Source organism: Protopterus annectens, chromosome 3.part1, assembly GCF_019279795.1.
Source record: "Protopterus annectens isolate FY-2018-M chromosome 3.part1, PAN1.0, whole genome shotgun sequence".
In the NCBI taxonomy this organism is placed as follows: domain Eukaryota; kingdom Metazoa; phylum Chordata; order Ceratodontiformes; family Protopteridae; genus Protopterus; species Protopterus annectens.
This window is the reverse complement of record NC_056732.1, coordinates 1,506,312,311-1,506,336,740: the sequence shown is the minus strand read 5'-3', so window position 1 is coordinate 1,506,336,740 and position 24,430 is coordinate 1,506,312,311. Positions and strand designations below refer to the sequence as shown.

General features: G+C 39.9%; 1 protein-coding gene across 5 annotated transcripts in view; it reads left to right on the top strand.

The window, feature by feature from the left end:
* The window catches only part of LOC122798540, a 1,608,245-nt gene that overhangs the window by 240,950 nt on the left and 1,342,865 nt on the right, over nt 1–24,430 (top strand). For all 5 annotated transcript variants that reach the window (XM_044067582.1, XM_044067581.1, XM_044067580.1 and 2 more), the window contains one exon: nt 17,837–17,989. In XM_044067582.1, the coding sequence (XP_043923517.1) occupies nt 17,837–17,989 (153 nt within the window). The remainder of the gene's footprint in view (nt 1–17,836; nt 17,990–24,430) is intronic.

Below are 24,430 nucleotides of genomic sequence, written 5' to 3'. Positions count from 1 at the left end.
TAATCTGTGTGTTCAAACTCCTCTCCCATTCCATTATAAATGTATTTGCCTGTATTGTTCAACACCCATCTAAATGTTGTATTCATTTTTCGCTACCACCTTTTTTACTTGGGTTTCAATTCTAGGTCCCATTAGCCCAGAAGAGCCAGTCTTCCTTCTTCATGAGTAAAGTTAAATTTTTAAGAACAGTAATCAGCTGCCCATATACCTCTTTAAGGCACCTCATGCCCTATATCTAGCTTGAAACTGTTCTCATCACAAAGGACGTTCGTCATTATATCACTGTTGTAGCGGTAAAGAGCTATATGAGATGTATCTTGCTCAGGATCAGATGTCCAACCAGTGTAAAAAAAAAACTTTTGGGCCTCTTCTTTGCACACCTTATGCCCACTGAAGCACAAGACTGATGGTATAATGATGGGGGGGGGGGGGGGGGTACAAGCAACAAAATTCAGGACTTTCTTGCTGATGGGACAGTTCATTTAGACATCTCATCTACACTGTGACTTTAAGATAAGTACCCCTTTGGAGACCTTATTGTACATTTTTGATTAAATGTTGTAAGGCGTCTTTTTGTCTTATGTCTAGGAGAAGAGGGAAATGTGCTTGTGATAGATGAATCCCATACAAGGATTCCAACGTGGCCTGTCTCTTTTGTTTAGGGGAATATCACAATGTCCATTTGTACAGTATTTACCTTTCCTTTGCCCTGAAGACTATATGTAGTTGGCTTAACAGTCTTAATCTCTTTTTAGAAAATAAGTGACTTAAGGCCCTTGCTCACTCCTCCATGGTTATTGCTCTTCTTTGTCAGACATCCCTCCTTCAGGCAAAGAAAAAGGAAAGAACCGCTAGACAGAATTTGGAAGGAAGCTTAGCCTTCCACCTTGGTTTCCCAGCCTGAGACAGACATATCCTCTGTGGCCATCATGGAGCCCTTGAGCTGTCAGTTTGATATCCCTGACCCCTCTGGTGTCGATCCATGGGAAGCTGCTAAGGGCCAGGTTTTAAACATGTCCATTATGACAGGATGTCAGACAGCTGCTGAGAAGAAGAATGTTTTTTTTTTTTTGTTTTGTTTGAAGGGTCAGATGGGTTATTTCAGGGCCTAGTATGCGAGGAGGTAGCAGGGTTCCTTCATGGAAGTCCAGCTGTCTGATACTTCCAAAACTATAAAGCTGAACACTCCCAAAAAGAAGTCCCAGAAAGTTATGCCCCTTTCTTCCCCTTCCAGTCCAGTTAGTGTTAATGGGTCCTAGAGGAGTTGTATAAATTTGCAAAACAATATAGAGCTTTTCAGTCTCCTCAGTTCTCTACTGTAATATCTTCTCATTTATAAGTTCATAGGAGGTTACTAGGCTAGTGGCCCTAGAGCCTTTATAAGGCTAGCCATGTTAATCCTGGGTTGGCCCAATTGTCCTTGGTTAGCTGGACATACTTTACAGATCAGCACCTACTACCCCTGTCCATGAGAGACATGAGTGCCACCCCTGGGGTGAATTTGTGGCCATCTATCCATTTGTCCAGGTTGTGCTTGAATAAGTTAATTGAGGAGCTCTGCTTCACATCAATTGGAAGTTTATTTAAGAGCAGCGGCAATCTCTGGGAGATGTACCTGTCTCTCCAGCATGTTCTGTTAATGTCACTGGCAATGTTGAGATCCCTAGAGGGAGTGACTCTAGTGCCATTTGATTTGCTGTTGTGCAGCATTTCCATCTAGTTAGGGTCAGAGACTGCCCTGTAGGCAATGCACAAGTTCCCTCTCAGTAGCCTATATGATGCAGAGTACTGTGACAGGGCTTTCAGTCTATCCATGTAGGTCATGGTTTGGAGGCCCTGTATCTTTTTAGTGAGAAACATCTATGGTGTCTCCAGTTGCTGCAGGTGTCTGATGAGATGCATGCAGAAGGGAGCATTGCCCTCTGTTAATGGTCTGATTAGGATCAAGTAAAGTGGGGTTTACAACATCCTTAGACCTGGATGCGATGCCTTATGAGATGCGTGATGTAGAAGGCTTTCCTTACCACTGTGGAAACCTGGTGGTCAAAGTTCAGATTGCTGTCTACCTGTGTTCCCAGATCTTGCACCACTGTGTTTGAACTTAGAGGGGTGCTGATGATATTGTAATTAGTAGGTAATTCCGATTTGCCAGATGCGATAATAGTCCACTTTTTTGCATTTAGTTTTAGACTGTGACTTTGGCATCAATCATTTGTTTGTGTTAGCCCCTCCTGTAATATTTTAGCATCATTGGGAGACTCCGTGATTGTGCCTATTTTACAATCATCAGCGAACTTGGTAAGCCAAAGGCCGTCTACGTTAGCGTGAACTTCTGAGAAATAGATTCCAAATAGTAAAGGGCCCAGAAGAGATCCTTGCAATATGCCACTGGTGACGGGTCTATTAGTAGAGGTGGAGTCACCAACTTTGACAGTAATTTTTCTGTTGGTGAGCCAGTTAGCTATCCATCTAATGATGTAAGGGTTAACACCTAGCTGGGAGAGTTTTTCAATTATACCTGCGTGGGAGATTGTGTCAAAGGCTTTGGTTAGGTCCAGATAGGCAGTATGCACTGTCTTACCTTCATCCAGGGCTTTGGTGACTTTCTCAAAGACGTCTACCGGGTTCATTAAGCACGATCTACCCTTAACGAAGCCAAACTGTTTGCAGTGGATGCCTTGGATTTCATTTCGGATGCACTCCAGGTCTCTGGCTAACGTCACCAAACTCCGAGTAGCTCCTGTTAACTGAGTGTAAACCTTTGCAAGAGAAAAAAATTTCTTTTTTCTAAGCAAGATTTTTCCTTAGTCTTGGAAGAGAAAGGCTAAGGTTTTGCATCCTAGCCTTCTTTGCCAACCCATTTTGAATCGGAGTTTGAAGAACAGGTCTCTTCCGATTTCCTGTTGTGGAGATTTCTTTCTCGGGTACCATTTACAAAATGAAGGATGTGTTTAAATGGGAAGAAAAAGACATCTCATGTACTCAAAAGAAGTATTATGACTTTCTTAATGTTGATTTTCCTCAAAACCCTTAGCAATTCCAACAGTCCTTGGGGCTTTGGAAGATGTATTTAATTCTGCTTGTTCCTCCCCTGATGCTTAACTCCTCGCACCTAACTGGCTTTATAAGGTGTCAGTCACACAAGTACCTTTTAGAAGTCTTCTAGCAGAACTTGCAATCATTTCTGTTGATAAAGATGGCACTTCTAAGCCATTAGCACCTTCCAGTTACATTCCTAGTGACAAAGATAGAAGGGTATTAGATTTGGCAAGAAGGTGTATACCTCTTCAACTCTGGCCTTCAAAGCTATAAGTTGTCAAGCTCATATGGCCAAATTCATCCTTGCCAGATTCTTAGAAGGGCATCAAATTATTTCTGATTTACTCTTCTGCATATCCAGTAACAAAGCAAATCCTGAAATGTTCTCAGTTTCAGTAGGTATGAGAGCTACTACACAGAAATGCATTTTTTAAACACATTAGGTGACAAAAATGATGGAAAAAATTAAACGCCTATCAAAGAGTCTGTATTACAAAATTCCACAACATAACATCCACAGAAGGCAATCAGTCAAGGAAGTATTTATTTAGCGCTTTCGTCCAAAGACTTCATCAGAATAAAATGACAAAATGTCAACCAAACTTATATACTGTTTTTTTTTGTTTTTGTTTTATTGCAAAATTCTGCCATGCTAGACCACTTATTTTTGCTTCAGAAAAAGGGAGATAGATGTAAGATGCATGCTGCCATTAGTATGTTGGTCATGTAATGTGGTTTTCTGTGTACTAGGCAGCTTCAGAAATCATGTGATGATGGGGCATTCAAAAAATTGTGTAAAGAGGTAAATTAAGCTTGAAAATAGGGACATATCTTGAAAAACAGGGGCATCCTGTGCAGGGGTAAATCAGGTCTAAAAGTAGGAATGCTCTTCCAAAATAGGGATGGTTGAGAAATGTGGTCATGAATATGTTGTTTTATGATGCTTTTTCTTTAAAAGGTACACCAAATGATATTTACAACCATGTAAAATACAGCAAAATATTCATTATTACTTTTAAATGGCTATTACTTCTCATCTATGATTTTGCTTTGTGATTCCTTACTTATGTGAATTAGCCAAAGGTGAGTGATGTCCAGACTTGCGGACACCTGCAAATCAGAGCTAGACTCCTGTTGTTGCCGAGAGTATTGACTTATTTCACATCTAAAAGTGGGAAACAACTCTCTTAAATTTCATATATTAATTTGTTGCGAGAAGTGAATGATCATTCGTATGTGTATCGACAGCCCTTCCAGGTCAATTTCAAAGAATGATAAGTACCCAGCTTTAAAATCCTTTTTATTTATGTCTTTTCAGATTGTACTAATTGTACTCTAATTTTGTGAAAACATGAAGGCATGGAACGCATTATCATGGAACTTATAAACAAAAGCATTGGCAACCTTCAAACACTGGACCCCATCCAGTTTGGGTTTGTGAAGGGCAGATCTTGTCTCCTGAACCTGAGTCTCCAGAGCTGTGGATGAGGGTAAGGCGGTCCACACAGCCTATATGGACCTCACCAAGGCCTTCAACACCATCCCCCACTCTTAAATCATAGATAAACTTACTAAGCTGGGCATAAATCCCTACATCACTCGATGGGTTGCTAACTGGCTTACTGACAGAACCCAGATGTAAAAGTAGCCGACTCCAAATCCAGCTCCAGGCAAGTGACAAGTGGAGTACCTCAGGGTTCAGTCCTGGGGCCGCTCTTGTTTGGGATCTACTTCTCTGAAGTACAGGCCAACTTTAAGGGACTCTGGCTAACAAAGATTGCAGATGACTGCATACTGGGAGCCATTATTGAATTCCCAAATGATGTGGATATTCTATAAAAGGGTCTTACAGAAACAGATGCTTGGTGCCAGAGCCGTGGGCTCAAGCTTAATACCAAGAAATGTATAGTTATCCCCCTTTGGGAAAAAACATGTACTCATGAATTACCACATAGGTGGCAGTACGCTAAACACCAAAAGTGTGATGAGAGACTTAGGGTCACAGGTGGACAGTGGTCTCACCTTCGATAACCACATCGCCCCAACAGTCAGGAAATCCTTCTATGTGGCACACCAGATCACTAAGGGCTTATCATCAAGAAAAAAGGTCATTGTCTCACTGTACTCATCCCTCATTAGACCCATTGTAGAGTCCAATGCCCCGTTTGTTATGTACCTCACAAGACATCTGCAACAGCTGGAAAGGCCGCAGAAATACCTCACTAAAAGAATCACAGGCCTAAAGCAGATGCCCTATGCTGACAGTCTAAAAAAACTCCAGCTATACTCTGTGGCATATCGTCTACTCAGAGGCGATCTCTGCTTAACATACAAGGCTATGTTAAACCTTGAGCTGTTGGACATGTACCACTTAAAGAAATCCCAATCCCTCAGAGCCACACGCTCCAGGGATCTAAACCTTGTCATCACAATGAACAAAATATGCTGGAGGGCTAGGTTCCTGACCCAGAGACTCCCCATACTCTGGAATAGACTGCTCATACATGTCAAGCAGAGCGCCTCCTTGGCCCTCTTCAAAAGGAACCTTGATGATTGGATGGAAGATAGGAAATTCTCCCTGGGGATCTCGTCAGTCGCCCTGCTAGACGGGTCCAGGGAAGTAAATATTGTGGGAAGAAATATCCAGGGAATTGTTATGGCTAGTCTTTTATAGGCCCTAGGGCCGATAGCCTAGTACCAACCTATGAACCTATAATAAAAGATTGCCCTTTGTGGGTTGGTATTTTTCCAGGGTCCATAATATCACCAACAAACCTTAATGGCTAGTGTGGTGTGCTTGCAGTTTGCAGAAGATAGATTCTGTCTAAGTAACATCACCTGCAGAGCCATTTTTTGTCTGCTGAAGAACTACCAGGTCTCCATCTGTGAACACTGTACTGTGGTCAACAAGAATATGCTTCTTCACCAGACTCAGAAACTTTGGGCCTTTGTTGGGCAAAATGTGCTCTTATTTTGAACTCCTGATTCAGGCATAAAGGGTGTATGCCACTTCCGTGGTAAGAAAAGCCTCAGCCAGTGGCAATAAGCACAAAATTTCACATAAAAAAGAGTATGTCCATTACTGAGTGGAAAGACCCAAAAAGGTTATTATCAGAGAACCTGTGGGTCAAGAGCAAAATTACCCCACCTACTCCACAGAGGCCTGAGGCTTCTGGATGCATTAAGGTGACACATTGTCTTCATTGGCTCCCAAAGCCTGCTTCTGCTTCACTTCTGTCTGTTATAGCCTCTTTAGGAGCAGACAATAGGATATGGTTCCATTATTCCTAACCAGGTTTCTGATGAAGTGAGTGACACCTTCAGGTCGAAACCCCTTGTTTCCAAGCACCTGCAATAGACTTCAGTTCTTATCAGATTTTGGTTTCACCTTTAAAAGAGTACTCCCAGAAAAAAAACTCCTGCTGTAACAGTTAGTGGGACAGGCTTCATAAGGACCCCTGGTTATTCAGGTGTCCATAAAGGTCTCTTCCTGCAGGGAAGGGCCTCCATCTCAAATTTTACTAGAGCAAGTGTACAAAGGCTGTATACAACTCTACTGATGCCTCCCCAGATTCTGCCACTTTTGGTTACAATAGATGTCAGTGTAGAATACATGGTTACATGCCCTAGAATTAGTTCCCTGGTATCCAATGTTGTCTATTTTCATCCATTTCAAACTTTGGGTTGTCTAATGTGACTGAATCCAACCTTTCTGCCTTTTTATAAGGTTGTGTATCCAAGGCGCTGACTCCTCCCCATCCATAATTCCCTCCATTCCACCAAAAGTAACTCAGATCTCATTTGCTGCCTCATCATCTCCAACGTGTTTCAGAGGGCTCTGATTTTATCCACTGGGATAAGTGATATTTTCTTAAATAATAATAATTTTCTTCTTCCTTACCATTAATATTAGTAGTTTATATTCAGCAATAGTAGATAGTACAGATAGGTTTACAGTGTTCGATATTAAAGATCAGAAGATAGTTTTGTTATTCAGATAGTTTTAGAAATCTTTGCTGTGTTTTTCTGTGTATATGTTTGCTTGTTTAGGTGTGTAAGATATAATTACAAAAGTAGTTTGATAATATCTTTTTTGAAAGGAATGGTTTAACTACTCTACACAAGTGACTGCTCAGTACTTTTATCATGTTATAGTTATTGTTTATGAGTTGTGCCTCTAATGTCTGACAAGGTCCAGATGCACCTTATCTGAGACCCTGTGTGTGAAATTCTCACAGCTAGATCCTACTGTAGGCATTAATATATCCCCTAGCATCTAGATGCTGCAGTTATAAAGTATAGATAATATCTTCTGATATGTCAGCAAACTTGATCTGAGGTATTTGCTGGAATGGAGGGAATTATGGTTAGTGAAGGAGTCAGAGCCTTGGATTTACATCTTTATAAAAAAAGACACCAAGATCAGATCTGGTAAACCAAAAGTTGACCCAGACGAAAATGAGATGACACGGATGTGTCATTATGGTAAGTACATAACTTTCTTATTCCAGCCCTCAGCTTTGGAAATGCCTCCCCTGGTGAAAAGGAAGAGAGAATTTTCTCCCCTAAATTCCTTGAACATAGAACATCAGGAGAAATTCTTGGCATATTATATACAGAGAGCCTTGCCTTTGGGATAAATCACTAATGGCAAAGAAACTGTATCATTATTCACAACTCTAGAGGACGGTTCCATCATGGAAACATTAAATTTAATAATGGAACATTTTAAATGGGATCTAAAAAAAAGTTCAGATCACATAAGCTGTCCCTTGACTTCCTGAGCATAGAGTAACCAAGGGCAATGGCTGTATCTTTTGTATTCCATGAGACTCTGGAGCTGGGCTTACAACTTCCAGCTTTTAAAATAATTGACAAATTTTAAGTGAGAAGTCACATGTAAATATATTTACAAGAACTTGCTAGCTGATCATACAGTGGTATCCATAGCAGCTGCAAGGAGATCTAGAAACATACCCTAAGGGTAAAGAAAACAGGTTGATGGTCCAGTTTGAGGAAAAGGGGTTGTGCTTCATTCATTGTAGTCTTTGTGGGTATTAGTTGCCAGATACTCGGGTGAAATATCAAGATGATATCCTGAAACAAATAACAGAGTTTGGCAAGGGAGACTGCTGCTGATGCCCTAAGAGACAGAATATGAAGAATGACCCAGACAGCCTTTAAAATATGAAATTATTTTGTTACATCTGGCAGGGTGCAGTACAGTAGTAGGAATGTAGAAACTAGTAAAGTTATATGTAGGTATAGTTGGCTGAAGATCTAACCAGTACTTAACATTATTTTAAGGGGCAGCTGTTGATCGTCCCCTTGAACAAGAATCTGTTGCTTGGCCTTCCCCTTTTAAGGAGATTTCTAAAACTTTAGAATAGAAGGGGAAAGGGAGAGCCAGGCAGCTGTTTCACCCTTTAGTTTTGGTGATACTTTAGAAGCTGCCCCACAAAACAAATGAATTTTGCAGAAAGCAATTAAAGGCAGATAATTTTAGACAAAAGGGAGCATTCTTTTGAAATTGAGGAGGGCTAGGAAGGTGGCAAGGACAAGGCTGTAAGGTAGGAAGTAAGGGAGATTAACACTTATTTCCGAGATGATAAATGGACAGTACTGGTTGCTTCCACTATCCCCTCCCCCCTCATCCTTCCTCTACCCTTCCCTGCCTCATGTTTAGGGATGAAGTCTTTCCTCCATTAAGCATATTGGTTCCACCTAACTATGGACCAGTGGGTAATGAAAATTATTTTGACAGACTACAAAGTAGTTTAAAGGGTTTCCTTCCTTCAGAAAAGTGTCTCCCTTTCCTCTAGATCAAGTGGAAGTGGCACAGCCAATAATGAAACAGATTTTGCAGTCTAAAGCTTTAAAAAATTTCCCTATGGAAGAGCAGGGAAAGCAGTTTTATTCCAAATTGTTGTTTGCACAAAAAGGGTGACCACTGTATAACCTTCTTAGATCTAGCTGACCAAACTGAACAGGTGTGTGAAAATAAAAGTTTCCAAGATGATAGCCTTGCACATACTTCTGCCATTTATTCTGAAAGATGCTTATTTATATATCTTCATCCATAATTACTGCTAACAGTTTGAGATTCGGGGTGAATCGGGAGCACTTTCAGTTGTCTTTATTGCCACCTGATGCTTCTACTACAACATTTATATCAAATGCTTGGCACCAGGGTTTTCCTACTTCAGGATCTGTAGAATTCATATTTACCCATATCAGGCATGACTGCTTGATCAAGCATTCCTACAGAGAAGTGGTAAAATTAGCAACTTTGGCAGTGTAGAATGAATAATTCTCTGATTATGAGCCAAGTGATCTGAGTCGTTAGCTGCTTGGACACCTGAAGAAGTTGACAGGGGAGGGTTTGTATGCCCATCCCTGGGAGGGGAGGTGTGGGGTCAGATGCACACTGCCATATTTCCTATGAGGAGGTGGAATGACGCTGCAAATTTGTGGTCTGGGGCTGAGCGATGGGGACAGCAAGCCATTGCCTGGTGCCAGCCTTTAACATGAGTGTAAGGAAAAATGTACTCACATGGGGAGGACCTTTCAGAGCAGCCACAGTGAGGTGGATTGCTCAACCCCTACTGAGGAATTGGGTTCAGCCAGTACAAAATTTCTTAGTTGCCAGAATACTGGTGAGGATGTAGAACAAGCTATTGATTGCGTGAATGATGGCCCCCTCCAGATGGGTGTTTTATTTTTTCATCTTTATTAAATTCACACATTTTGAACAATGACCTGGGTATACATACATTAATAGAAAACTATACAAAACTACATACATTAATAGAAAACTATACAAAACATTATAAACATTTAAGTATTTTCATTCAATATAGACATGTTTTCTTCTTTTAACGATTATCATTCATTCCAACATTAAATGAGTTACTCAAAACTGACACAAGGTGCTGGAGTTAGAGGGCAGGGGGAGGCAGGAACACCACACTTGTTTTGTTTTTACAAATACACCCGGGGGGGGTTGAAAGAATGTTCTTGCAATATGGAAAGAAGTATACCATAAGAAGGCGAAACTACTACAGCTTCTGCATTTGGGGTCTAGGTATGGAGGAAGAAGGGTGACAGGAAGGGGAGAGAAGAGTGATTAGGAGGATTCTAGTTCTGAAATAAAAACCATAACAGCCATCAACTGGAAGAAAATGAGCAGGATAAAGAAAAGTGAAATAAAAACAGATACTTGCTTGGTTGTCATCAGGAGGAGTAGAAAATAGATGAAAATGAAGGTGTGGGGGTAGCAAAAACAGAAATTATGTAATTGCTGAGCTACTACAAGATTGAAGAGGTAAAGGTGGGGGAAGGGAAAAAAAGTCAGAATTGTCTGTGAACATGGCTAACCACTGGTATATAACATGGGTGCACTATGTATGCACAAGGATTGCACAGTATGTACCACTGGTATATAACATGGGTGCACTTATACACAAGGATTGCACAGTATGTAAATTTGTGGGGTATTCCAACAACTATATATATATATATATATATATATATATATATATATATATATATATATATATACATACACACACACACACACACACACACACACACACACACACATAGGTTTACTATCAAAATGTTGAATCTAGTTTATCCGACTTTGATAATACCGAATTACTAAAAATATCAGAAATGTTAACCATAGCATTCGAACACTGGAAGTTCCTATGTCTGAGATCGTACTACAGTAAGGAAAAGGGAACATTTCCCAGTGCGCATTGTACTGCGATCTCAATTCAAAATGTCGACTTCATATTATCAATTGTGTACTCACTTTTGCTAATATGAAGTCATATATTTTCAGTTCGACATTGCAGGCATTGGTAGAACAAATGTTCGACCAACTTGTTTTTCATCAAACTGGATTTCCACATTTTGAGTGTAAACCTATATATATATGTGTGTGTGTGTGTGTATGTGTGTATATATATAAAAAAAAAAATATATATATATATATATTTATATATATATATTTATATATATATATGTGTGTGTGTGTGTGTATATATATATATATATATATATATATATATATATATATATATATATATATATATATATATATACATATATATATACATACACATACATATGGGAGCACTTTATAAGCTCGAAATACTGAAATCTAGAATTTCAGAATCTCGAGCTTATAAAGTGGAAGGATCAGAAGATGGCAACCCCAGAAGAGCAAAATTCAAAATCTCGAATGTGGGAAATTTCCAATTAGCGGGATGTTCTTCATGTTTCACTGTTGCAGTCATCACATTTGGGGTTATCTGCTTGCAGTAGCCCTTACTTGGCCTGATTATCAAAGTCTTGGGTCCTGCGTCTGTTGCTGTCTCATCTTTCATGACGTCAGGTCATCAGGGGTATAAAGCATGCAGCCGACGCCATTACATCAGTCTTTCTTGCCGTGCAGTGCCCGAAGCAGAATCAGTTAGCAAGTGCTGGTCGGCCGACTCCTGAAATTTTCGTTTTCAAGTTTCAGAACCAAAGTCTTCAACTAAAAGCCAAGTACCCCATTGGGGAAACTTTTTCTTGCTCTTTACCGATGTCAGTAAAAGTTAATAATTGCATTTCTTGTGGAAAGCAAAAACCTCATAAAGATTTTAATTCGTACTGCATTCCTTGTCTAGGCCCTGACCATGATGTACCTTGCTGTCAGTTTTGTGCCTTATTTAACCAACGAGCTATCCTTCATCGGTATATTTACGCTTCTAAATGTTTTGGTTCTCGGTTCAATTATGCAGATATGTCTTCGATAAGCCATCCGACTACCGACATTCCGAAAAAACACAAAGATAAAGACAGAGACAGGCCTCCTAGGTCCAAAGCTGCCGACAATGCTTCTCCTAAGCCAGTCGCCAGTTCGCCGGTACTCGGTGAGGCACTTTCACAGCCCCTGATATCCACCACTTTAGATTCGCAGGCCTTTACTGAGACCCATTCGGAGTCCGGTATGCTGCGAGATGCTTCAACTGTGGAACCTGTGGATGTCTCTACCTTGGATGGGTCCGGAGCTGCTGTACAGGCACCGTCTTCTGAGGGTGTATTCAGGCCTACTGACTTGCATATTATACTGATGCCATCTTCTTCTTCTAGGCCTAAAACTCAAACCATGCCTAAAAAAACGATGCCCAGACCGCATGGTCAGGCCTCTGTGTCTAAAAAACAAATAAGAATGGCTGAAGACCTTATTACTTTAATCAGGAGAAGCCAACCTTCCCCCTCTAAGAGACCTATAACTGAATTTGCTTATGATACTTCTGACCAGGATTCTGAAATTTCTGTTTCCTTTGATGAACAGGATTTACCCTTATATACTTATGAGAATTCTGATAAAGAGGACTCTATTCCCTCTGCTTCCCCCACAGAGGATTTCTGTTTTGGTGAAACCTTGCATACTGTTAGGGAGCAGTTTCGTTGGGAAAGCCAGGATTACTCTGATTCTAAAAAGAGGCTTAGGGATTTCTTACTCCTGCCCCAGCACAGGCCTTTGGCTATCCCTCCTGTACTAGACATTGTTGATGATGCCTTTTCAGAATTTAGCTTTGCCCCTGACTCTTTACTTCCTGCTCCCAGAAAACCTGATAGATATTACAGGGTTCATGACTCTCACAAGTTCCTTTTTAAAAATCCTACTGCGGATCCAGAGACCATTTCACAGGAACCCAAGGGCATTAAGGCTACTAGTGCCAAATATCCTACCCCCTCTGATAGAGACTCCAGGGCGTTGAATAGATGGGGTAAGAAGGTATACACTTCTGCAACCTTGGCCATTAGGGCCTTAAATTGCCAGTTTCATATGGTTAAAGTATCAGAAGTATATTATTGGATTGCTTAAATAAAAAATGAAGTTGATTCCTGATTGTGCTGAAAACAAGGATTTACAGGATTTAATGCAGTCTGCTGAACAAGTTGGAAAACTTACTTTGCAATGTGGTTTTGATTCTCTAGAGGCATCTTGCAGGGCTGCTGTCACTGGATCTGTACTTAGAAGGCATGCTTGGCTTAAGGAACAACCCTTGCCAGATCATGTTAAAGCTAAATTGCTGGATGCTCCCTTAAATCAGGACTGCCTGTTTGGCAACAAAGCAGAAGAAGTTCTTAAAAAGATGGAGGAAAAAGCTAAATATGTAAACTGTCAAAGATTTCCTACTACTACAGCCCCCAAGATTTAGTAGGCATTGGTCCTTTAAGAATTGGTCCTTTACTGCCTCTTCTGAGTCTTCTCAGTCCAAACCCAGAACCAGCAGAACACCCAGGCTTCAGTCCTAGGGTACGCACAGGACTAAGCAGTGGGGGGCTCCCACTTCCAAATCAGGGAGTAGTAAGGCTCCCCTCTATGGTAAACTGTCTCAATGACTTAATTTTAAAACCTCCAAACACTTACGAACTGATTGCTCCTTTAGGGGGAAAGATTGTTCTGCAGGCAAAAAAACTGGGAACTCATTACCCAGGACAAATTGGTTTTAAATATAGTTTCCCAAGGATACAGATTCCACTTCCACACGTTACCAACCCCAAACGGTTGGCCAGATCTACCACCAAATCAGTGGGCAGAGGCTCAAAAGCAAGTACTTTCTCTCTTAAGCATAAAGGCTATTCAAATTGTACCAGAAGAGGAAAAGGGACAAGGTTTCTATTCAAGACTTTTCTTGGTACCCAGAAAAGACAACTCATAGTGTCCTATCCTGGACCTTTCTGCCTTAAACATCTTTTTGTAGATTCCAAAATTCAAGATGCTAACGCTTCACCAGTTACTTCCTATGCTAGGCAGGGATGCCTGGTTGGCAACACCGGATTTAAAGGAAGCCTATCTGCACATCCCAATCAGGGAATCTTGCACAAGATACCTGCTCTTCAAAGCAGACTACATGCACTATCAGTTCTCTGCACTGCCCTTTGGCTTATCTACTGCGCCCAGGGTATTCACAAAGTGCCTAGCTCCAGTCATTGCATTTTGCAGGCAAAGAAATTATCAAATATACCCATACCTGGACGATTGTCTAATTCAGGCAGAAAGACAGGACATACTTCTAAATCATATGGCATGTGTACAAAAGGTATTAACTTGTCTGGGGTACACCATAAACAAAAAGAAATCACATCTGGTACCCTGTCAACAAATTATATTCCTGGGAGCAAGCTTGAACACAACTTCACAGATGGTTTTCCTCACGCTAGAGAAACAAATTCATTTGACAACTTACTTCAAACTAGTGGCCACAAAAACCCTGCTATCTGCAAGACAAATACTGCAAGCCTTGAGGTTCACGGCCTCGTGCATTCTACTAATTCCATATGCAAGACTGCATATGAGGAAACTACAATGGTATCTAAAAAGCTTATGGTGTCAACATTCTCAGGATCTAGAAGCAATGATTCCCATCATACCTTGCCTATGGTTAGAATTCCTTTGGTGGGCAGAGGCCTGCCACCAAAACAAGGGACTATCATTCACTTTACCCCATGTCACCCAAACCCTAACAACAGACGCATCAGACTATGCATGGGGGGCTCACCTGGCAGGGAAGTGCATTCAGGGCAAATGGAACCCAAGTCAAATGCACCTGCATATCAATCAAAAAAAAATGTTAGCCATACAGAATGCTCTGACAGCCTTCAAGGACCACATTCTTCCAGGACAATTAATGGTAAAGACGGACAACACCATTCTTACCCCCTCTGCAGATTAGTCATGGCTCTGTGAAACACAGCCTAGAGCTAACAAGTGCATCTACAGGCTTAATTCCTGTCAGGAAAACTAAATACACTGGCAGACGAGCTAAGCAGAAATCTCCTGGACCCACACAAGTGGAAACTGGAACCAAAGACTGTCAACATCTTGATCAACAAATGGGGGAGCCAAGAAAGAGACCTGTTTGCCTCCCCCCAGAACTACCAACTGGACAAATTCTGCAACAGGACTCCCCACAAACAAGCTTGGAAAGTGGATGCTCTGTCCTTCAGCTGGAAAAACCAATCAGTCTATGCTTTTCCTCCTCTGCCTGTCCTCTCCAAAGTACTACTAAAGATCAAACAGGACAAACCAAGGATGATACTGATTGCTCCAGGCTGGCCACGCCAACACTGGTACCCCCTCTTACACAGTGTGTCACAGCTAGCCCCATGGCACCTGCCTCAGACCCCTACCCTGCTGTCACAGCAGAAGAGCCAGATTCTGCACCCCCAGCTTCAAACCCTGAACCTGGCAGCCTGGCTAATTACCTAATCTCTCCATTACCATCCCTCTGTAAACAAGTATTGGATGTTATTTTGGAGGCAAGGAGGCCTAGTACTAGAAAGTCTTATGCTGAAAAATGGAAAAGATTCTGTGCCTGGAACCAAACTCAAGGGATGGCCACAGCAGCGCCAAACTTACCTCAGATTCTTCAATACTTAACTGAGATGCTTCACAAGGGCCTTTCTTTTTCCTCCATCAAAATTCACGCCTCAGCCATTTCAGCTCATTACAACACTAAACCACCCCTCTTCTCTCACCCACTGCTCAAGCAGTTCCTCAGAGGGGCCAAAAATTTAAGACCACCCAGGAGAGACCCAACCCCAGCATGGGACCTTAACTTTGTAATGGAAAAATTCACTCTTCCTCCTTTTGAGCCAGCTGCAAGTGCAGAGTTAAAATTTCTTTCTTGGAAAACAGACTTCCTTTTAGCAATCACTTCAGCAAGAAGGGTATCTGAATTACAGGCCCTTATGGCAGTGGAGTCTTTCATCATCTTTCATGCGGACAGGGTGTCCCTCAGGACTAATCCCTCCTTCATGCCCAAGATGGTATCCATTGTGGCTCTTAATCAGTCCATTCATTTGCCAACCTTCTTTTCTAACTCACAGAACAAAGGGGGAACGCATACTGCACTCTTTAGACGTGCACAGACAACTTAGATTTTACTTGGACAGGACTAAAACTCAAAGGAAATATGAACAACTGCTGGTGGCATTTGCTGCAGGGGCAGAGGGGAAGGCTATTTCAAAGCAAACCATTTCTAAATGGATAGGTCATTGCATTCATTTCTGCTATAAGCACCATGGAAAACCTATCTCACGAGATTAGACCCCATTCCACCAGGGCTGCATCTACCTCTACAGCCTTTCTCAGAGGTGTCCCTGCATGGGACATCCTAGAAGCTGCTACCTGGAGTTCTGTACATACTTTCACCAACCATTACCATTTGCCATTTTTCTCTAAATCCAGAGCTGGTTTTGCCACTGCAGTCGAGACCATATGATCGACTTTTCAGAAGCTCAACATTCTGAACGGAGATCTGCCTACAGTGCGGAATGGGAGATTTCCCTTTTCCTCGATGTGGTGCAATTTCGGAGTTGGTATATTTAAGTAGCGGGGGTGTGGGGGATGCCCCCCTGCAGAAGCGTTTTATTTTTTGTTGAATTAATTTCAGGGTTTCGAGCTTCTGAAAACTTGATCATATGGTCTCGACCATATGACATTTGGGTTTTAAGACGTTCGAGATTCTGAAGTGAATCCCTATTTATATGCATGTGTGTATGTTTTTATATATATATATATATATATATATATATATATATATGTATGCATGGGTGCACTTATAAATTTCAAAGTTTCAAAACTTCAAATTTCTTATGGTCGAGACCATAAGATCAAAGTTTTGAAACGTTGAAATGTAACTAAAAAATAAAAACAAAAAAATTATTATTTTTTTTTTTTTTTTTACATTTTTGTAAGGGGGAAGCCCCCCTGCACACCCCACACCCCCTGATAATTAAATACACCAACTCCGAGATTACACTACAGCGAGGAATATGGTTAAATATACCATTCTGTACTGTACTGCAATCTTCTTGGAAATGGTTTGAAGTTTCAAAACTTTGATTTTAAGGTCTTGATCATAAGAAATTCGAAGTTTCGGTTTAGAAGATTATATATCTATATATATCTATATATATATATATATATATATCTATATCTATATATATATATATATATATATATATATATATATATATATATATATATATAATGTGTATGTGTGTGTGTGTTTGCACTGAACTGTGATGCTCATAACAGGAATTTTACACTGCAGTCACAGCCTTCTGACTGACCAGTTTCAAAATGCTCATATTTTGAGTAACTCATGGATATGACACATTCAGTGTTTTCAAGATTCAGTTTAGTTTTCAGTTTTCTAATGTGTGACCCTCTTCTGCCTGACCAGAGATTTTGTTTTTGGAGAGATTTAGGCTTTCCATTTTGTCTTTTGCAGAAAACTGTCTTCACTTTTTTTTTTCTTTTGATCTCTTACTTTGTCCTTTAGCTCTTTTTCTACCAGCTTATACTTGTATGTATGTATGTATGTATGTATGTATGTATTTATTTATTTTTCCTTAGGAAACCTAGAGAGGACACTGCAGCTTGTCTCACTTTTACAAGGAAGACAGATATCAGATGATATCATTTGTGAAGGTAGCCCTTTGGGAGACAACTGGTTAAGTAGTGTTTAATGGGTTATAATGGTTGACTAATGACTACTAGCGTTATCTCCTGTAAGGGATACTCAAGATGTGTTCAGTCGTCAAGTTCCTTCATAATTTCTTCATTTTTTTATTCCATCATGTTTTGACACATTGTATTTCCCAACATGTTAGAGAGACAACATCAGGAAATCACCGCATTAACTTTGCTGTACCTTTTTCTTATGGACATCAGTGTTCATCACAGTTATGCCATACTGACGTCATTTTTCTTTCACTTTAGGACCATGAAATGGTACTAAAACGGATAGCAGATGATCGAAAATCTGTTCAGGAGAAGTCTCAGCCCACCACTCCACAAGTGTGTTCGTCTCAGCAAGGTTACAAGTTAGGGGGCAAAGTTCAGACTGTGGTTGACAACAAGTGTGTATTAATGGTAGGTAAGCAAAACATGACTGCCTACCATTTATGCAAGATTTAAAACTTTTGATTAACAGTAATTTTCTTGGCATGCTGTTTCATTACATTTTGTGACCTTCCAGAGCTCATGAAAGCATTAAGTAAATGAAATAAATACTTTGAACTGATTTCTTTGTTGACCCCCTTCTGGTCCTTCATTTCAGGATGCTCTAGAAGTGTATAAAACAAGTACTTGGGTGGTATAGTGTCATAGTTGAAAAAGCTGTGATTATCCATCAGTATATGTTTCTGAGAGTTCTTCTATGTTTTGTATTGATTGCAGCATATACCAGTGTGCTTGACTGTGAGGGTGTGATGTCAAGTGATAAAAAGAGAATTTTGTGTTTTAGCTTGGCACCATGGCACAGAAGGATGGAGCCCTGACCGACTGACCCAGCTGACCGGGATTTGATTAGCAGCACTTTGGCACTAGAGGAGCCAGGCAGGGAGGGAGAGAAGTGAAGGTGAGTGGCTCACTCACCTCTCCAATGGAAAGGAGGTTTGCATGCTCTTGGAGGCACACTGAGTAGGTTTGATATTCCTGGGGGAGACTGGGGAAACCACCTCCCATACTTCAAGGTTGGTTGGAGGAGCTACAAAAAGAACTGTCCTTTGCAGAAGTGAGGTGAACATCCTCCATGATCAGCTCATTGCACACCTCCTTTCCTTGTGCTAGCCCAGTGAGCAAAGGGGTGCTAAAGGAACAGTAAAAGGTTTTCCCTTCGTGCCAGCAAGGAAAGCCAATTTAGTAAGTACTTTAATTGGCCTTGGCTTTATGGTTTCCTTGCATTTACAAAGAGTTTAATGCCTCAGGCTGTTTGAGAGCCAGTTGCTTCAACCCCCGTGAACAATAATGTACTAAGGTTTGAAAAAATATATGATTATGAAGTAAAGGAAGCACTGGGTTGATGTAATAAAAATAGGCATTATAACTTAACCAGCCAGGAATTGTCTGCCTTCAGTGACATTTGTGGTGATAAAAATGTGTGGGTGATGAAACCTGACAAAGGCGGTGAACTTGTTTTAATGGATGTATCTAATTATAATGGTAAAATAAAGGTTTTGTTCATAAGGCTCATAAGTAGGCTCATAAGTAGTACTAGGCTAACTGCCCTTGCGAGCCATTTTAAGCCTAGCCAATTATCCCCCTCTGAGATTCAAACCCTGTACCTTGTGTTTGTAAGGCAAACACCTTAACCATTAGGCCACTCTCCCAACCCACAAATTTGTTGGGTGACAAATCTTATAAGAAGGTATCTTGAAGTGAAATATTGATATCATTTCGAAGGCTAGATAACAAGCTTATGGATAAGCATTTGTGTATCCCTGAAAGAGTTTGAGTACATGTCCAATTCAAAGCCAGTTATTGCTGGAATTTTTGGAATCCTGAAAGTTCGTAAAAGCCTGAATAGTCCTCCCTTTAGGCTGATGGTTCATGCTCATCACAGCAAAACTTTTTTATAGCCAAATATTTGGATTGGACATTAAAAGGTTCTGTAGCCAAGTTATCTTATGTCAGCAAAGATTCTTAGCATTGTTTGAGCCAGGTCAGTGATGTCGGCTTTCATGCAGTTTGTCACCCTAGATGTTGTTAGTCTATTTTCAGTTATTCCACATGTCTTGGGGCTCCATTGGTTTAAGCATCAACTTGTGGCAGTTGGTAATCTGCAATAGGACAAAATCAATATGATAGTAGCCCTCATAGATATATTAAAGAACAATTGTATTTGTTTTTTATAATTATTTTCAACAGGTCACAGGTGTTGCTATGGGGGTGGCATGTGCCCCCACTTATGCCAACCTCTTATGGTCTAGTGGGAACATCAATTTGTATTCAATAGTACAATTAAAAATTCCTGAGTGTTGTATACATGTCATCTGGATGATATTTTTATATCACGGGTTGATTCTGTTGCTAAACTTCGATTTTTTTTCCCTATATCAGTAGTACAACTGATTTTTTGAAATTTACATGCAAATTTGATTTTGATCACATTTCGTATTTAGATATAGAGTTGTTTAAGAATATAAATGAGGCTTGCTTTACTTCTACCATTTTTCAGAAGAGCACTTTTTCTAATAATTATTTACACTTTGATAGTTGGTGTCCACACCACCAGAAAAAGGTTGTTGTTCAAGGACAGTTGGTTCAGTCGGAGCGGATTGTATCAGACAACAGTTCCTTTAAGACTGAATGTGAAGTAGTGATAGATATGCTCAGTAAAAGGGGATACACCTTGACCATGTTACATGAGATAAAAAAATTAAGTAGTTGCCAAAAGAGATAATGGTGTTTTCAAACCTATATTATCAAACAATTTTATAAATCCTAGACATGAGGTGTTATCTAATAGCAATAATGATTTGTTTAAAAATTTCAAATTATTCATTACAAAGTTTACCGTGGATAGTACAATTATAGCTGACTGCCTCTACTGTAACTGGTGTATTTTTAATTCTGATGTTTCTTTGACGGATAAATTGGGTGACAAGCTAGTAATCATTTATCGATGGGATAAATCCTTCCAAGAATTTACTTAAACAGGGTTATGGGAGAAGCACTAGCTCTAAGAAGACGGGCATGTTCAGGTGTGGCCATTGCAGCCTATACAGCTATATTAAAATATGTGATAGCTTTTTAGTAAAAGGCTTACAGTTTATGGTCAGTGGTCATTTTTCATGTGACTCAAGCCAGGTTGTCTATTTGGCTTGTTGCAGCTCATGTCTGGATTTTTATGTTGGCATGATGAGCAGGAAGCTAAGGAACAGGATGTATGAACATGGTTTAGATAAAAGAAACCATAAAAAACAAATGCCCTGTTTTGTCATATAGCACATAATACAGAGCATGACTTTCACTTTGTTGTTTTAGATCAGATAGTATATGACCCCTGGGGATATATGATTGATGGCCAACTTGCTATGAGTGAGTTATAATGGCAAGTTAGGTTAGGTTAGATGCCACCTGCTTCCCCTGGTTAAATGATTATGCTTCTGTTTCTTCGGTTTTAAAGTTGACGCAGCTAGCTAATTTAATTTTATTAAGTGTCTGTAGTTTTGCTAATTTTTAATTGGTTGTTTAGGTCAAGTCATGTTATTTTTAGAATTGTATATAAATGTATTTAATACTTTGATGTTAGTTCTGATGAAGTTCCAGTAAGTGTTATGTGGAAAGAAAGCGCTTATTTTTTGTGGTTTAATAAAAATAGTTTGGACTTTTATTTGTGTTCATTACTTTGTTTTGGCATCGCGGGAGTCATTTGGTTACAACTTTTTTTTTTTCCTGTTGGATTTTTAGTGTTAAAAATAGAAAAAAAACATAAACCATTGCCCTGTTCATTGATTGGGAAGAAATGGGCCAGTTGGCTAAGAGGGGCCGATGGTCGGCAAGCAGAAGGGGCAAAATGTAGCAAAATAAAGTGATTTTTTTGCCCACTGTCTTAGTAGAGAGCATCCTTAATGGCATTGATTTGAAGGGGACACCAGAAGTAAAAAGGAAACCAGCGTCACACTTTACACTTCTGTCACTTTCCATTTTTAAAACCACCATTTTCAAAAAGTGAGGCAACCAAACAAGACAGACTTCCATCAAAATGAACATGACTGCAGTTAAAATAGCATATGTATATTAAACTTGTCTATGTGGCTACCTTTCCAGATATTGAAGGAAACCCATATGATCCCTGTGTAATCATAACTTTGCAAATGGTGAGATGAGCCTCACTTGTTTTAGAGGAGGACAAAACAAGCCTGAAAATGCTGGTGCTTAAAACATTATTGGTTTGGTATTTTTATATGGGGTCTGGCTAAATGAGGCAGGGTAACAGTCAATGGATAGGTGTATTGTATTGAAAAATTAGCAATGAGCAGTACTGTACTAAGCCAAATATTGGTTATTTCAGACTTGTTTATGTGTTATGATGGTGTATACAACTTTTCTGTTTAGGGAGGCCAAAAGTACTTTCTTGATTTGTATTTGATTCTCAGGGACTTCTCTATGGTTTGACAGAGGCTTATTTAAACAGTGAAAGAACTCACAAATTATGCAAGAGCTAATCTAAAATGCCCTGTGTTATATTGACTTATAATCCCTCTGTAGTTTTCCCTTGCAAAAGCTTGGGAAAAGCATTTGCAGGCACTTAGCATAGTGAAATGTGATAAAAGACTATTAACATGGTTTTGGAATGATCTTAATATTGACCTGGCATTCATTATTGTAACAAATGCTGTACTGACAAACATGAGCAGGGGAGCTGCAAGTCTTTTTTGTACAGTAAACATTTGTACTGGTATTTTTTTCCAACATAGCTGTCTCTTTTCTCTGATACAGTTTCTAATTAGTGTTGCTATATATGCAGTGACATTTTGTACTGTAAGTTTTAATTGCTAGTGCATCATTGTGGATAAAGTTACACTCTTCACTGTCTCACTTGTAGTTTTTTATGTGTTTACAAAATGTTGCTGTCTTTAAATATTAATTTGTACACCATGGCTTGCATGGTGTATGCCTGATAAACCCATGGTCTTAAGAATGAGGTGCTCAATAAAAGCTGCATTCTTGGACATTGAGAAAGCCATCAATTCCATCTCACCTTCATCTCCGTGTCACAAATAGAACTAGGCCTAACAAAAGGACCTGTAATGTGTATGTTACATTTATTTCACAAATGGTTAGTAAGCTTAAAATGAAATTGCATCCTGGTCTCCTAGGTTTACAGAGTAACAGTTGCCTTTTTTGCTTCTCTGTCTGTGTATTACTCACACTTGTACTCGTCCCCTTGCAAGTCTTTGGAATCTAGTTGCATATACTTTTTGTAGTACTGTTATGAGTTGTCTACAGGCATTCATGTTTGTGTTTTAGGTGTCTGCATGGTAGTGGATGTAACCAATGCTTGAATTGAGTTTTCTTTTGTTCTCTATGTGACATCCCCACTCTGGGCCAGTAATCAAGGAGCCTGAATCCTCACCACTGGCACTGGAGAGGGACATTCACTTGAAAAAAAAATGGACACACTCACACTTTGTATTTCCAGATGCAGACCTCTCTGCATCAAGTACAATTTCCAGTAAGAGCACACAGAGAATACACTAAGCCTGGGGTCTGGGCTTTTCTGTCTCTCTCCAGATCCCCAATAAGACTCCCCACTGGCACAACTGTAGGCTTAGGTCCTCAACCGAATGTCCAAGCCAAATTCTCCAGCGCTGTGAAATCAGTGCTTTGTGTCCCTGCTCCAAGTAGCTGACACACACACTCTTTTGAGATTTAATTTTCACACACACACACACACACACACACACACACACACACACACACACACACGTGGGAAAGCCTGCCACAGATTACCTGCTCTACCAACTTTGCCCAGATTATAAGGTATATTCACTGCCACCAGTCAGTTACTATAAGGCTCTTAAAAGACTATCCAGTTATGCTGAGTGAAGTTAATGATAATATTGACCAGGCAGCTAAGTCTTCAGGAGTGGCCACAGTTATTACCAAATAAATATATGCAAATACTCTCAAAAGTTAAATATTTTTCCAAAGGGCCAGCCACAATGAGAAGTTTAAATATATTTAATAAAAGGTCATGAAAATACTAAATATCTATTTACAGTAAACACCAGAGCTTCAATCACATGAAATATTAAAAAAATAACACAGCTGGAAAGATTCACACAGTTACAGAAAAACAATACTTCTCACTATATTTTTCCTGACTAATCTAAAGAGTACTAGCCCCTGGTCACTTACTAGCGCAAGGTAAGATGAAGTGGGTGAGTGGTTTTCTACCTTTATCAGGTTCCAAGAACAGACTGCTCAGTCTGACTGAGAAAGTTCTCTCTTTAGTATCTAAATTTAATTTCAGAGTAAATTAGAAAGTGACATCACATACACTTGGTTATCTGACTTCTGGTTCCCACACTATCACCAACACTAGAAGCTGCCAGGATTTTAGCACCTTCATGTCAATAATACACACACAACAGCATTGCTCAGATCTGGTGCAGCTGCTGGAATTCATTAAACCATTTTAGCAGTTCTACTCCTCCTAGAGAGCTACTAAGCCAGGCTTCTAATCTTCTGGCCAAATTTAATTTCAGCTATTTTTCAAAGTTTGTTGCAGCTGGATTGTGATTAGCCTCTTCTCTTCCAGTATCCTGTATTAAAACATGTACATTTCATTCAGTTACACTAATGCATGTTAATTTCTTTTCTTTCCAGCAGGGCACACTGTTAACACATTTTAACACAAGCAACTTTACAAATACATTTTTAAACACAAGCATCTGTACAAATCAGTTTGATACACAAAGGACATGTAATTCTTTACTAAATTCCAGCTAGCTGTGCTGGCATGTGTTACACATCCACTGCCCCACTTCTTCTGGCATAGCTGGCAAGACCTATCGTCACACT